At 41.1% G+C, this 16,535-nt stretch overlaps 2 protein-coding genes across 14 annotated transcripts in view; both read right to left on the bottom strand.

The window, feature by feature from the left end:
- Window positions 1-1,688, bottom strand: part of LOC135490591 (sarcolemmal membrane-associated protein-like) — a 30,633-nt gene extending 28,945 nt beyond the window's left edge. For all 11 annotated transcript variants that reach the window (XM_064775800.1, XM_064775802.1, XM_064775804.1 and 8 more), the window contains exons 1-2: window positions 1,625-1,688; window positions 189-643 (exon numbers count right to left, since the gene is read on the bottom strand). In XM_064775800.1, coding sequence (XP_064631870.1) covers window positions 189-377 — 189 coding nt within the window. In that variant the 5' untranslated portion in view covers window positions 378-643; window positions 1,625-1,688. The remainder of the gene's footprint in view (window positions 1-188; window positions 644-1,624) is intronic.
- Window positions 1,689-5,867: 4,179 nt separating this feature from the next.
- LOC135491004 (uncharacterized) lies at window positions 5,868-16,470 on the bottom strand. 3 transcript variants are annotated; one of them, XM_064776621.1, is made up of 4 exons: window positions 16,388-16,470; window positions 15,222-15,490; window positions 12,300-14,856; window positions 5,868-11,771 (listed from the first exon to the last, which is right to left on the bottom strand). In XM_064776621.1, the coding sequence occupies exons 3-4, from the start codon at window positions 14,386-14,388 to the stop codon at window positions 7,897-7,899; spliced, it is 5,964 nt and encodes a 1,987-aa protein (XP_064632691.1). In that variant the 5' UTR covers window positions 14,389-14,856; window positions 15,222-15,490; window positions 16,388-16,470; the 3' UTR covers window positions 5,868-7,896. The 3 variants fall into 3 exon arrangements, with proteins under 3 accessions (XP_064632691.1, XP_064632690.1, XP_064632689.1); XM_064776620.1 differs by having other exon boundaries at window positions 5,868-14,856; window positions 15,205-15,490; XM_064776619.1 differs by having other exon boundaries at window positions 5,868-14,856.
- Between the last annotated feature and the right edge of the window lie 65 nt (window positions 16,471-16,535).

Here is a 16,535-nt window from a genome sequence, read left to right as displayed (position 1 = left end):
GAGTTTTAATCCGTGCTTGGGAATGCTGCAGCAGTGCTGCATGCATGTATTACTGTTCATGATTCCCAAACTACAAAAATTAAAAGTGATGCCTTACATTTCTGCATCTCTAAGCACTCTCTACTCCTATTCAAAATAGGGGCCTACATGATTGTACCATTAATATTAATAACTGCTTCAGAACTTACCTTGCCAGTTTCATACCATATCAATGCATGATTTCTGGAGAGCACCTTACAGTCAAATATGGCGTTATTGGGTGCGGGCCGTGCCCGAGCAACAGACCGGCCAATCTTGACCGGTTCGTGCATCGGGATCTGGCGTTCCTGAAATGGATGCGAGTTCGGCCGGCATGTGAATATTGATATGGCAGACATGATGGTGGTATCGTCTTCGTCGGACGAAGCCAGTGTGACAGCGGGGGATTGTCCGGACTATAGGAGAAAAGTGTTTGAATGAGCACTATCTTGGATCCATCCTCGCAGGAATCCTTGAAATTAACACCAGAACGAAGTATGACACAGTCTGCCTATCAGTTTGTAATCCAATGAGCGAATACTTATCAAACGTAAACTTTATCGGACATCTTGCACTAATAACTTCACCATTTACATGTTCCTCAGTCAAAGCACTCCTTTGATACCTGCAATATAAACAAATGAGAGATCTTTAGAGTTTAGTAATTGATCACAAACTCACCAACATTAACCCTTTAATTCTAGAATACCTGATACACTGCAAATCTCACCAAAATTACCACCTGAAGTAAAAAGTATGATCCCCCCTCAATATAATTGTTATCACTAAAATCTGTGAAGCAATGTCAGGAGCCCATGTTATTGTTAGTCTTCATGACATTACATGTAGATGGCATACAATTTGAAAGTAAGTAGGCTTTGTCAATCTCGTCGATTTTTAGCTAACCCTCAATCTGCGGAGTGGGATTTGTGATAACATTTGCTTTCTAATGACTATTTCCAATGGGAATATTTGTCCACTTGATGCATAAGCTATAGGAGAAACTGGTATTAAACTTAAATCGGGATAGAAAATCACGATGTTTATAATATATGGTTAGGCCTATGTGTGTTTTATTCATGCGCTGCTGTCTCAGTGTCTGTCCGTGTTAGAGAGAAATTTCACTACTATACCCGGTACTATCCCCATTTGATTTGCAAAGAAAGACTAAAGAGTCTCCTACCTAGTGCCAGCGGGGCCCTAGCCTATAAGTATACCTTCCTTATCTATTGTCAAATTTCACTGTGTTCCGAGTCTGCGCATTTGTTTTGTTTGGCCTGGCTTGAGAGTTTGGGGACTCTCTACTGCCAAGTCCAGTGACAGCTAGAATAGACCATCAACACCAATACAATGCATGTAGCATAGTTGATAGTACTAGCAGAAGCACGTAGATGATGTATACAATTTCATGAATCATGTACAAAATGTACAGGCAGGCAGGGCTACACTTCAGGAATTTTCCTTCTTTTTCCAGTTATTCCGATGCAGTTTTTACGAAGTTCTTCACTTCAGATTGAACCGTTTCACACGTACTGCCTTGATTATTACTTGAACTACTATTTGCAGGGCAAAGTAATGAATATAACCCACTCATTTGGAGACTTACGTATAAAATCTAGGACGTTCACTTAGTGCTTTGACACGACAGCCATGTTGAATTTTTGTTGCAGCGGCCTCGTTTCGGAAATTCCCTGTCCCTGTGGTGACACCTACATGAAGAAAGGTGAACAAAAACTACACTTCATTCTCCAAGCGTCGTCAACGGTGATCATCATTAGCAAGCCTGTCTCACTCGACCTACTGACTCTATGTGAGAATTTCAGCGGGTGCATGTAAAATTCGACGGACGGACCGAAGACCGGGAGATTGATGAACGAGCTCGATAGCAAAGATTACTTCGGAGCAATCCTCAACCGTTAATGTTTTGAAACATACTGAACCTATGATGTGACCAGGCCAACAGGAAGGATAGAGGCCAAAGTCTGAGTGCCCTTGGGCCATCATGGGAATGATTGATCCGGTTTACCGTCTGAGAGAATGTCAAACTCAAAACCTTTCTGCCTCTGGTTGAGCTGTCTCTTAAACATCCAACCTGGCTATTAGAGACAGGTCATGTAGGCTACCCTACTAGGGCATATCTTGCATCTGCTTCAACCTGCCTGTTATGAACTATCCAATTCCAACCCAAGTAATAGTAGGGGTACAAGTAATATATGGGGTACAAGACAGTCAGGGTTCCCGGCCAAACTCAGTCTGGTTGCGACAGTCTTGTCTCTCTCATAGTGTTGGCAAGACAGTGGGTGTACAAGGCTTAATTTGTTCAGGTGGTGACTGTCTCATGATCTGAACACGGGGAAGTCTGTGGAGATGCCATGCCAGATTCAGTCTGGTTGTGACTGTCTTGTCTCTCTTAGTTTTTGAAAGACATTGGAGGTACAAAGCAGAATCTCACAGTGTTGGCAAGATGGAGGAGATACCATGCCCAATATGGTCTAGTGGTGACTATGTTATCTCTTTTACCGTAGATACCTTAGTGAATCCAAGCCCAATATGGACTGGTTTTTTATCTGGTTGAAACTGTCTTATCTCTCTCGCCATTTGTGCGGCGGAGGAGTGGCCATGTCCAATTTGGTCTTGATGTGACTGTCTTGTCTCCCTCTCCATGCTGGCAGTTTTTTATTACTACTGCAATAGGTTCAAACAATCTTCCTACATCCTACATATACACAAGTGGAGACTGGAGAGAACATCAATGATGTACATTTTCGTCTAGACATGATATTCTCCATGATTTTGTCACCACCCTTATACTGAGAGCAAGTGGAGCCCCAGACACTCATCCAGGATATTGTCTAAAGACAACCATCTCACTCACAGTGACATTGAGTATGTATAGAATCCATACAACACTCGAGGACAATGACGTCATTGTCTTGAGGCAACCATTTTACTACTAGTTGAATTAAATCGAATGGGGATTCCATACATACAACCAACCCCCCTGCGAAATTCGACTGGAAATTGTCGGCAAAAGCCGGCAATTTCCACCTAATTCCAAACTATTTTTCCTTGCTAGGAGGCTGGAATTAGCTGGAAATTCCAGAAAATGTCAGGGCTGGAGTTTGGCGGTATTTTGGTAAATGGCAGTGCCAGAAAATGCCAGCTCTGGAAAAAGCTGGCATAACCTGGCATTAGCTGGAACCTTTAAATTTCCAGAGCTGGAATTAGGTGGAAAAATCTTGACCCAGGCCTTCCAGCTGAATACCAATGTCAGGGCTGTCATTTATTGGAAATAGCTGGCATTAGTTGACATTAGCTGGAAATTACAGATTCAGCATGCAACGAGGAATGTCAGGGCTGTCATTTATTGGAAATAGCTGGCATTAGTTGACATTAGCTGGAAATTTAATATTGAGTATGTGACCTGCTCTACGTTTGAATCGATCAGAGCACTGCACACTAATAAACAGGCGTTTTTTGTCACTCAACAGTGACTATGATTAGAATCGTTGTGATATGCAACAAGAAGATCTCTTGTCGTGGAGTAAAACCGATAATCGCTTGGTTTTGACTTTGCTGATTGCAATCTTGTCACACGCACCTGCGATTATCACCACAGACAGGCAATTTTTCACATGCAAACATGATTGCATGTTGATTTTGCTTGATCCCAGGCCGTGCGATTTCCAATTCTAATTCAATTTTGATGGCATCTGCAATTATAACTGCAAACAAGCAATTTCTGTCACACAGAAATATGATAAAAGGTTGCAGGTTGATTTTGCTTCCAACAGAGGTTGCTAGGATGACCAGTTCTTGTTGCGGGCACCTGAAATTATCTATGCAAACAAGTGATTTATGTCACTTGCAAACATGATTGCTGTGGCATTATCAAGTTTTGAGCATACGCCACTGACCTAATCCCTTAGTTTTCTGACACAATCTTGTCACACTGTTATAATGTAAATATCATTCTTGGTGTGTGTTGACCATGGACTTACACGAGCATAAGAGGCCCTATCATATAAAACGTAAGATTATTGCTTCACTGAGGCTCCTTGCAGACACCTCTGCCAGGCGGACACTTCCCCATTGCAGATGGTTTAAGTTGCCACATGACCTGGGTTGGAGTGCTCGTCAATGCCGACTGGCGTCGTCAGGGCTCAATGCCCATCCTGGAGACAGCACGTCATTTACATCATAGCTAATTGTGATCAGTTGATACGATGACGTCATTGACAATCACTGACAGGAAAATTTTGCCTCTCGTTTAATAATATAGATAGTGCAAAGTATTCACATTGTAATATTAGGCTCGTAAGTTTGAGGATCATGGATTGACCAGATTGGTGTGAATTGCCCCAGGGCCCATGGAACATATTTAGGCCTATACCAATTTTAAGTCCAGACTTTACGAAACGTGCCGCGCTAACAATACGGCCGCCACCGACGATGGACGCCACATCATCGCATAGGCTCACAAGGTGAGCCAAATAAAAAAGAGGTGCCGTTTTAACTGGATACCGTGACATCAACATGATGTTAACCACACATAGCACACTCTGTCACTTTGATGTCTGGAGGGCAGGGTTACAGACGGGGACTGACGTCCAAAATGGATGTCCAAATAACATCACTGCACGACCTTGAAAAGAATGATGGAGCAAGCCGACTGTTGATTGACTCCATCACTTACATGAGTCATGAGCTGTGGACATCTCCCATGCAAAATCTTACAGTTATGATACCGTCCGGGTCTACGATCATGCATACAATAATACAGGCTTACAGCACATACACTGATTCAGGCTTCATCATATGCTAAAAAAACAACCTCAAGGCCTGTCCAGATTACCCTTTTTGCATTCATTTGAATCCTTATGTGTTCCAATTCAATTTGTGTAAACTTTGGATATCTTGATATCGAATTCGGGGTAAAAATCAAGAAATAAGAAGAGCTCCCACATGATTTCTTTGTTTGACTTGAAAATTCAAACCTACCAGTTCCTGTCTGAGGTGTAATGCATCATGGGATAGGTCAGGTGATAAGACCACATGATAGAATTGCATAACATAATAGCAATTTGCATAAAGCCAGCAAATGCCAGCTTTTTCCAACAATTGTCAGAAAAATCGAATTTGAAATTTCCAGCTAATTCCAGCTCTGACAATCTCATAGTAAAGTGACAGAGATTTCCAGCGCTGGAACTTTTACGAAAAGTAAAGTTCCAGAAAATGCCAAGAATTTCCACCCCATGGATAAAGTTCCAGTTTTTGTCAGCTTTTGCCAGCTATAACTTTTCGATGAAACTCTCTAAATTCAAAGTGTCAGCTTATTCCAGCCAAGAGCTGGAAATTCCAGCTATTTCCAACAAAATCCACCTAAGGTAAAATTCATTTCGCAGGGGCCAGGATGTTGTCCTTCATGTCTTTAGACAAGTTTATCTTCCTCATGGTGACATGTAGTTGGGATTCCACAGACAACCATCCCAGTGGGAAGTCCATACCATCAGTTTGGATCACTCCAGACCTCAGTTGGGAGAGAGTATCTCCTCGTGAAGTCACAGTATATGGTCTCTAGACATTGTGGATATGAGACAAGCTACTTGTGGTGAGAAAGCGTGGGTACAACCAAGATACAGACTACCAGTATTAAAGAAGAAGTTATTTCTGAGCTGTCACTTACGTATACCTTAGATTCCCTGTATAGGGGGCAGTTATTTGTCTGCATGCATTTTCTAGTTCATTGCTGCATCAACTTTACCTAGGAATACTTAGCTACACATTTGTGCTGACTCAGTATACTAACCACTACTGTACTCCTTTAAAACATGAGAGTCCACACAGAGTTTCTGCTACTTAATTATTTATTCATAAAATACAATTTAGGCATAGATGTATTGGGTAATGAAATATTGGAATCTGGCCAAACTATATAGCATCCATACAGTGGTACATAAAGCACAATACAACAAACCAGGAACTTATACTAGGAAAATTTGCATTTTTTAAATGCAGAAACTTTAAGAAGTATATTATAAGATCAATTCAGTTGAGAGTGATAGGCAAGAACCCAGTCTTTGCAATATCAAATTACATTTTACACAAGTCTTTAGTAAACATGATTTAATCCAAAAGTAAACATGATTTCCAAATTTTTGTACAGCACATTCAGGCTGGTCTCCATGTATAAGCAATTGAGAAAGCCTTTCATGCCCAAGGCCTTAAACAAAGGCTGTGGGTGTGTAATGCTCCCTGGACCACTTATCAGGACACTGACCTTTACAGACCTGTTTCTGCATGGCACAAATTTGCCCTCGGTTCATACATACTTCATAACAAAAAATAAATTTACAATCACGCATGCTAGTGTGCAGTATGGAATGTAAAGCAGTGGGATGGGGGAAAGGTCCAACCCCTCCGTATAGGTGCCCATATAAACACACCAAGCTTATAAACGAGGTGCGCTAAACCTGTTCATTAGCGCAAGCACTTATGACAAGTGCTGTAAAATTATTAGCCAATGACTAATGAGCTTATATTCAGTCAAAAACACAGGTAGAAAAGTACCACAAAACAAAGTTTATTGTTTATTGGCACAAGCATTTAGATGGGCCCCTATATGATATGAAAAGAAAAGGATTAAATGCCAAATTCTTCATGAAAATCTTGGAACTAGTAGAAGTCAGCATAATAATCCAGATATGTGGTGTACAGTAGCATGACTGAAATACCCCTTATGAGGTGTACCTTAAATACCAATACTGCAATGAGACTGCACAGTGGCATTATTTGGATGTCAAACTGTGTCCTTGACCCCGCTGACATCACTGATAAAGTGACCAGTGTAGATAACATCATGGTTAATCAACTGAGTGTGGCACACGAGTCAAAGATTTACATCCTTTTTGGCATCTTTTTCTGTCACGACATCTGCACTGCCTGTGTTCTTGAAAGTAACGCTTTACCATACAGGACATTTCACATTTACAATACAGGATATTAGGTTACAATCATTATTTATCTAAGAAAATGAAAACCCATGTAGAATATCATGCATTGAGATCACCGAAAAACAGTTCAAGTATTTAATCAAATAGGAGGAAGATCAAAGGACATGATGGGAAAGAACATGAAATCTATATTAAACCTGTGAATAGAGAAGTCACTGATCAAAGCCCACAGGCAAGACAGAGTCTTATTGCCAACAATCGGACACACAGACAGACACCGAGGCACAACCTCCTTTCTTCTTCTTCGTCACAGCGTACAACCCAGCCCAAACTGAACCGTACAAAATCATCAGCGAGAACAAAGACATTCTCGCCAGGCACCGAACAACCCTCCACTTGATCGAATCCCCCATCACTCAAGGCTTCAGACGCTGTCCAAACCTGAGAGACCTGCTAGTCGGAGCCAAACTGAACCCTGACACCAGGACCAGCACGAACTCTGAGACAAACCCATTACACTGTCTCTCACCCAACATGTGTCGCTAAAGCCATTATCAAACCGGAACCTGAAGCAAACATACATGTACCCTCAAGTCTCTATTGTAACAAAACACCATGCATGTGTTATATTGGTACAGCATGCAAAACACCATACCCAAGTGCCAAGAAATAATTAGAGTGAAAAGTACTTGTACCAAGTTGGCACGAATCATCGACCCATCTTGAATCTTTGTTCCGGAACAATGTTTTTGGTTTTCGTAATGCCCACACAACAATATTTCCAACATCACGATTATTTGTCCCCACCTATCAAAGTCTTGTTGGCAAGAAATAACTGGGTGAAAAGATCAGCTTCTGGAAAATGTTACTTGCATCCTTTCCTTTTGGAGGAAGACTTGAACTTTGGCTGCATCTTGATCCTCTTTCAAGAGCCTCTTGTCTCGGAAACTTTTCGTTTTGCCAACTTCTTTTCCTCTGTGTTTCTAGGAGCTCCATCATTTGGCATGTTGCATTTCCGCTGCTTTTTACCAGCAGTCTCTCTTTTTCTCTTTGTCACATTGCCATCTTTGTCAAAACTCACCTCTGCTGACTTTAGCATCTTTATTTTCACAGCCTTTTTGTCTTTAATGACCTTGTCCAACTTTTGTGTTCTTGAACTCTTCACATTGTTCTTGTCGTTTACACCATCCTGATGGGCTGAACAAATGTGCTTCCTCAAATAATACTTCTTCGCGAATTTCTTATTGCAATGATTACACTCGAAGAGTCGACCATCAAGGGAAGTTGTAGGCTTATCAATCCTATCCGAGTCACCAGCCTTTGAACTGGACATGTGTTCCACATCGATGTGTCTGTTCAGATCTGTGAGCCTCATGAACTCTTCACAACAAAATTTGCAAGTGTAAATCTCTGCCTTTTGGTGTTCTGGATGTCTCTTGCGAAGATGGATCTTCAGATTAGTTTTGATGGTGAAGGTCCTCTCACACAACTGACACTCGAACAGGTCTCCAGTATGACGCCTCAAGTGGCTCTGCATGTGGGCCTTGTGGCGAAATTCTTGGCCACATTCAGGGCAAGTAAATTCTCGGACATCAGAGTGGATTTTCATGTGCATGGTTAAAGCACATTTTATCTTAAATCTCTTCTTGCAAATCTCACAACAGTATTGTTTGGTATTCTCATGTGTTTCCAAATGCTGGCAAAATTTACATGCCCTTACGGTTTTGGAGCAATATGGGCATGGGATTACTCCTGAACTCATTCTTTTTTTTTCATTATAATGCCATCGCTTATGTTTCACTACACCCTCTTTGGTCTGTAGAAGTTTACCGCACTCATTACACAAAACTGGTTCAACTGGTTCAACTGGTTCAACTGGTTTGGTATTGGTACCCTGATGCACATACTGGATATGTCTATTTAATGCTGTCGAGTTGTAAAAAGGTTTTTGGCAATGCGGGCAGCGTTTTATAGCCCCAGGCATAAGTGGTAACAACACTGCATGGTGATGCTTTGTTATCCTGTGACGTAGAAAAAGGATGTTGCCTTTGAAGGACTTGCCACAAATAGGACACAATTTGTTGCTTTGACCAGAAATTAAATGACAGGACTGACCCAGGTGCTTGGCCACCTCAACTTCATTGGCCAAAGTAACCTGACATTCATCGCACCAAAATAGCCCTTTTTCCCGTACCTTATACATCAACAGTAATTCAGGCACAGAAATGTCACACTTGTTATCCCAGAGATTTTGGATTACCTCTTTCATCTGTGCCACAGTGAAAAAATTGTTGAGAAAAATGCCACGGAAACGAGTGACCAATAATGACTTGTAGATCTTCAATGTAATATCATCCAAATTGTTTCCGTCAATGGATATGGAAGAGAAGTTGAAACTGAAACAATATCTTCTCGTCCTTTGAGACCTCTTCATACACTCTATGTAACAGCACTTGCAGTATTTTGATAACGTTACAGAATAGTCAATATCCAACACAGAGGTATCGTCTGCAGAAACCATCATTTCCTCAGGACGATGCTCCGAGTCTCTAGTATCAGCAGGATCTACTGTGCTGGTTTCAGAATTTGTGGTACTTTTTCCTCGGCCTTTTTCTGAGCTGTCCTCTTCTCCACCTTGAGGGCAAATACCGGAGATAGCTGTTTTTCCAGCAATACACCTTTCCTCTTGGACCAAAGTCATTCCTTTTTCACCCCTTTGAGCTTCTGCTAAATCTCCCACATTCTGCTCAGTGCGGAGTTTATCAGGACTAGTAGTGATTGTGTGTGAAAATCTCCGGTGGAAAATGTCAAACTGCTTAAGTGATTTCTTGATTAAGGATTCAACTGAAGAAAGGTCGGTAATTTCTTGCTGTGTAAGGAGGAAGCCTGTTACTCCATCTGAAACTATTCTGTGTTTGTTTTTATGGGTCTTGTCCACAACAAGCAATGAATAACAAAAGTCTTTGCCTTTTTCCATTGGTTTGACAATTTTCCACGAATCCACAGATATCTTGGAACTATAATCTATTTTCCCTAACATTTGTAAGACACCATCACGGTCAATATCCCTGGTATCAAGATGGCCAGCCCACACATCGGAGATTTTAGAACCAACTGACAAATTTTCTTTTTTGCCAATGGGACACATCTCATGATATCGATGGTGGAGACAGACACGTAACGAATTGTACAATTTCTCAGAAATGGGAAAAAGTGTTTCTTTTTCTAGAGAGTCAAATATGACATTGAAGAGGAATCCTGAAGGTCTCTCTTTACCTCTCTTTTTAGATTTTGATAAGCAATGCCTGAAGACTTCACATCTGAAAAAATCCACAAGAAAACTAGGGTTGGTATCGTCCTTAGAATCACAGTCTTCGGGATAATTAGCTGAATTTCCACTATTTTCTAGTTTGTCTGACATACATGTATAAGCATCACTTCTTGAGTCACAACTTTCTCCATTATCACTTGGCTTAACACTTGTGTCGGCATTATCAGCACTGAGCTTGTCACTGGCGACAACATTGCAAGTACCTAGTGTATCACTGTTGTTACCCATGTCCTGACTCAACTGGCCACTAGAATTTGCCAAGTGAGTACTGGTACTTACATGTAGGTAGTCGCTGGCACCAGCAGTGCAACAAAATAACTTATCACTGGTGTCAAAAATGCCAGGACTTTGCTGATCACTGCTGTTAGCCACAGGATTTAGCTGACCGCTGGTGTCAGCAATGAAATCACTGAGCTGACTGCGGTTGGCTACTCTTGTCCCTATTTGGTTCCCGTTGTTTGCGCTTCCAGTACAAGAACTTAACTGATTGTCACGGGTAATTCCTGTACTGTCTTCGAGAGACTCAGCATTAGATAACTCACCGTTATCCAGGGCCTCCTCAGACTGATATGACACATTTTCTCTAACCCTTTTGTGTATTTCCTCAAGATTTTCTTGAAGTTCTTTCTGAAGTTTCCTTTGTTCCTTGCTAGTTAATTCCTGCTTCAGTTGAACAAATCCTTTAATACAATTATTGAATGTTGTCTCCTTCACTTTCAAACAATAAACATAAGTGGAGGTGCTCTGTGTGCTAGGTGCTAGTTGTTTTCTTTGCAACAAAGACTTAATTTTAGAACACACTTTTCTGATCCCCTCCCTTCTTTTTCTCAATTTCTTTATTTTAAGCTTTCTTGCATCCTCAAATGATTTATGCAAACTTGTTTCATTGCCTCTGTCTTTTATTTTAAGCTTTCTTGCATCCTCAAATGATTTATGCATCCTTGTTTCAAGATGTCTTTTTGCGTGATTCTTCTGGTATGTCCTACCACATTTACAAACAACTTTTGTTACAGAATTGTGATTCCGTTTGTCCATCATCCCCTTCCTTCTTTTTCTCATGCTAGCCGAACTGGTTTTATGTTGAGATAAAGCATCATCTAAATCCTCCCCCTCCTCTTGTTTGTCTACATATTCAGGATCAACATAATCATTATCACTGGCACTAGAACTCTCAATGTCATCAGGAACTTCAAAATTGTCATCAGACTCCCCTTCTGGGATCTCTTTTGAAAACCTGACATACTTGCCCTTGTGCTTCAGATTGTAATGCTTCTGTACTTCAGCCTCGCAGGAAAAGGTTTCAGCACATTCATCACAAGTCAACAAAACATGCGCTTCTTTTTCATGTAGGGAACACTGGATGGCAGTAGAAAAACACTTGCTGCAATGTTGACAACCGAATCTTTTCCTCCCAGATTGCAGAATCACTGGCTGGAGTCCTTCTTCATCAAGTTCATCTGGACCTGAACCTGAGGAAATTTCTTTTTCATTCTCAACAACTTGAAAACTTTGTGCAATTTTTCTTCCTGGGGGTTGTCCTCTCTTTCTTCTTGCAGGGGTTTCCTTCAGAACATCACCTGGAGCAAGTTTATCTAGACCTGAACCTGAGGAAATTTCTTTTTCATTCTCAACAACTTGAAAACTTTGTGCAATTTTTCTTCCTGGGGGTCTTCCTCTCTTTCTTCTTGCAGGGGTTTCCTTCAGAACATCACCTGGAGCAAGTTTATCTAGACCTGAACCTGAGGAAATTTCTTTTTCATTCTCAACAACTTGAAAACTTTGTGCAATTTTTTTTCCTGGGGGTCTTCCTCTCTTTCTTCTTGCAGGGGTTTCCTTCAGAACATCACCTGGAGCAAGTTTATCTAGACCTGAACCTGAGGAAATTTCTTTTTCATTCTCAACAACTTGAAAACTTTGTGCAATTTTTCTTCCTCTCTTTCTTCTTGCAGGGGTTTCCATCAGAACATCACCTGGAGCAAGTTTATCTAGACCTGAACCTGAGGTTATTTCTTTTTTATTCTCAACAACTTGAAAACTTAGTTCAACTTTTTTTCCTGGGGGTCTTCCTCTCTTTCTTCTTGCAGGGGTTTCCTTCAGAACATCACCTGGAGCAAGTTTATCTAGACCTGAACCTGAGGTTATTTCTTTTTTATTCTCAACAACTTGAAAACTTTGTGCAATTTTTCTTCCTGGGGGTCGTCCTCTCTTTCTTCTTGCAGGGGTTTCCTTCAGAACATCACCTGGAGCAAGTTTATCTAGACCTGAACCTGAGGAAATTTCTTTTTCATTCTCAACAACTTGAAAACTTTGTGCAATTTTTCTTCCTGGGGGTCTTCCTCTCTTTCTTCTTGCAGGGGTTTCCTTCAGAACATCACCTGGAGCAAGTTTATCTAGACCTGAACCTGAGGAAATTTCTTTTTCATTCTCAACAACTTGAAAACTTTGTGCAACTTTTCTTCCTGGGGGTCGTCCTCTCTTTCTCTTTGCAGGAGGTTCCTTCACAACTTCACCTTGAGTAGATCCAGACAATATTTTTCTTTTTTCACAAGATGAACTTTTGGGAGAAACTTCTTCACTTTTCACAATGGTTGTCGCTTCAGAAATGGCATCTCCCTCATTCTCATGAAAAGAAGGTCTTCCAATTCTTGAAGCATCCCCAAGCATGTTGGCTAAAGAGTCATCCCCAAATGAATCTGCATCTAAAATCTCCCCCAAGCCTGAAGATTCACCATCTGTCAAATCGTCACACGACACGTCCATTTCCAAGCCGACTGTGTCTAACTCAGATCCAACATCACCATGAGCAGGATCTACGATCATCGGTGTCGAATGCTCACTAAAACGTTTACTCCCAAAGTCTCTGATGACTGGTCCAGAAATCTGCTCATTCATTTTACTGCCTTTACCGGAGACATCATCCGACAAACTTCTCATGCTCGCATTGTTGTCTCTTTGTTTAGAAGGTAAGACTCCAATAAAACCTATTTCACTCTCGCACATTATATTCCGACGACTGTCATCACTCATGACTCCATGATCAGGTACATTATCATTATCACTCAGCCTACGTCTACTTCCTAAATTGCTAGACACAGCTGGTGATACTTCGTTATCAGAATCAAGTGGCTCCGTTTTTATTAAAGGGATGAACAGACATCTACACTGGACACCAACAGAAACCATCTTTTTATAATATCTCCTTGATTGAGGTGGTTTACGATGTGACAGCTCAGACTGACCACATGGCTCACCAGGTTTACGAATGTCCGATGGAACACTTTGTTGTTTGACATTAGCAGATGGCAGTGAGATTCTGCATCTGGATACTTTGTCAGCTAAAACCTTTGGAAGAGCCAAATCCTGAAAACCAGAAGACGTGACTGGACTATGAGCCAAACCCTGGACAACAGCAGACATCACTGGACAATGAGCTGAATCCTGGAAACAAGCGGATGCAAATGGACAATAAGTGGAACCCTCAGAACCAGCAGACGCCACTGGACTACAAGTTGACGGCAAAGCCCGAGCAGGGAAAGAGCGATCTTGGGCTACTTTGACCGTGGGGGGGCTAGGAAGCACTTTATTGGAACAAGCAAACGAAGAGGAACTATTTGCCTCGGCCTCTACTTTCAGAATTGGACTTTGGTTGGAATGACAAGACAACATCGACATCACTGAATGATCTGGATCAAAACTAGAAGCAGGCAGAACTTTGACATCTTCAGACTGACTGTTGGTAATGCCCGACACTGCAGGAACATACCAACCTTTCAATTCATTCGAAAGTCTGGGAATGCTGGGATCAAGATTAGGGACATTACCATGCTCACTAAATTCTGAAACATTTGCATTACTTACATTAACAGATTCAGTCTTCAAAATGTTACTGGACAACGTATTTTTTACAAGTTCTGAGGAAAGGAACCTTTGCTTGTTACTACTGTCCTCTGTTATACCCTCAAGATAATCATCATGAAGCCGTTGAACAGACATTTTTTGAGTTCTTGACTGATGATCATACTGATCAGAACCGGAGACTTTCCTGATGCCTGCTACCTGTAGGTTGGCTGCTGATGAGCCTCTCATAAAGTCCTATTTCCATTTCTTCTTCATGCTCAATCTTAGCAGTTAACCTAAATTCCATTTTAGCTTGGTAGAAAGAATTTAAAGACCACTACCGCTTTTTCTAAATATGAAATCGAAATTGAAATTTTTCAACTAAAAAATTACCACTACTTATCAATTTGCTGTTATGTACACTGGTATAGATATTTACATCAAGTTGGCTTGTCTGGCACTGTGCTATTATATGAGCATGTAAAATACCTTCTTTCTGGTGAATCCTCTTCAAGGCTGGTACAAACAGCTAAATGTTACAAGTTTTCACCCAATATTTCTCACGGCAAGTCTCTTTTGAATTAAGTTCTCTTTTGTTCTTGCTGGCAGAGCCTAGTTTTCTATCAGCCTCTTCAAACGATCGCGATCTCTGATTATGTGCATGTTCCTCAATTCCTCAGCCCCTTTTCCACCGATTTTTCAATACCTCACTTTTACCTGAAATAATTGAAACAAATTTTTATTACGAGTGCCAAGATCACAATCATTGCACCTGTTGCATAGGCTTGGTTAGTTAATGTTCTCACTAAACTAAAAGTTGGTATCTGACATACAAGCCATAAGCTCCTCAACGGTAATTTAAGTGAAAGTTCTCAGCCTCCCTGATTGCGCCAACCATGTGTTAAATGGTTACTTATAAATACAAGCATCTCGGTGACTCTACATGTAGATATGAGATGATGCCGCTGAAACATCATTTTGTGAACAAATATAAACTGCGCAAAGCAGAAACATAATTTAACTGAAACCAATCAAAAACATACACGCATTGTAAAAATAGAATACCTCCTTGATGCTCATACCTCTTCGAAGGCAGTTCCAAAAATTCGAATGTCAGAAGTTTGGTGCAATTTATCATCTATCGCACAATTTGCTGGTCTCTCATTCAAGCAGGTTTTAGATGTTTATGTTGACAGTTGTGTCGAGCCTAGTTTCCTTGACATCTTATGAACGTCATCACAGTCTTTCTGAGGTGAAGTCAGTTTACGTTTAGTTTCTCAATACTATGGATATTGGCAGATGTTTTTCACACAGATTTTCTTACACTTGAAAAAATACTTCAATATTCAACCTAAAAAAGGAACAAATTTTTATTAGTGTCTATGCAAAGAATGCAGTCATTGTATCACTGTAAGAGCAAGCTTCACGATGAAATAAGCAAGCCCAAAACATTTCAGGGGTACATTTGTTTTCCTATAAAGGAATGCAACAGCCTTGCATCCGTGTCCATGGAATTTTTTTAAAGTTGGCTTAAAGCCCCTATTACGGCAGGCATGCGCAGCACACAGTGCCGCAATGAGGAGCTTCAATCCACACCCTTTCAGTGGGTGAGAAGTATAAGTACTGTAGAACCTCCCTTAGCGGACACCTCTATTAAGGACACTAGTTTTAGTCCCAAATCGGTTGTGTCTATTCAATTTGACCTCTCTAATCAGTACACCTCTCTATTAAGGACAACACTTGTCAGTCCCGAAGGTGTCCTTAATAGAGAGGTTCCTGTACTATAATCTGCCTGCCAACATGCATACCCCCTTCTGTGGGAGCATACGAGCAAGGCCAGCTGGGGAGTAAGATTAAACACAAAGGCAGCTATCATTCTCTATATCAGTATAATTAAACCAACTTTGAATTGTGGTCAGTGCGGATAATGCCAGTAGGCCTACATGATCGAAACAAAATATGTTTACTTGAATGGATGTCATGGATTGGTTACATCATATACACAGCAACGCATGATGCATGCATGTGCACAGGCATTTGTAAAGGACTCTATGATTCGAGGGACTATCTTTCCGTTTACACCCCCCCCCCCCCCCCCCCACCCCCCACCATAGACCATGTTCTATTGTTCAGCCGATGTACGTGCCGAGGTCTCGGGTCATGCGGTCTGTGTCTGTGATACTAAATGCATTTAGCCTTTTTACCCATACCCCCTCATGCATTGTTTGTAATAGTCTACAGATCGTACCTAATTCATCTGACGGTAAAAAGCACACAAAACCCTGCTGAACAAAACAATGGACGGTTGGCCACATTCAATTCAAATTCAAATCTTTTAGTTTACTATTAAAAGCGCCCACGACGGGCCTAGCCTGGTACCACTGGCCACCGTCAGA

This window comes from Lineus longissimus, chromosome 7 (genome assembly GCF_910592395.1).
Source record: "Lineus longissimus chromosome 7, tnLinLong1.2, whole genome shotgun sequence".
Classification (NCBI taxonomy): domain Eukaryota; kingdom Metazoa; phylum Nemertea; class Pilidiophora; order Heteronemertea; family Lineidae; genus Lineus; species Lineus longissimus.
This window is presented reverse-complemented; position numbering and strand designations above follow the sequence as displayed.

Coding starts and splice junctions, on each gene's coding strand:
- LOC135491004 (XM_064776620.1), bottom strand. CDS start 14,388: ATGAGAGGCTCATCAGCAGCCAACCTACAGGTAGCAGGCATCAGGAAA.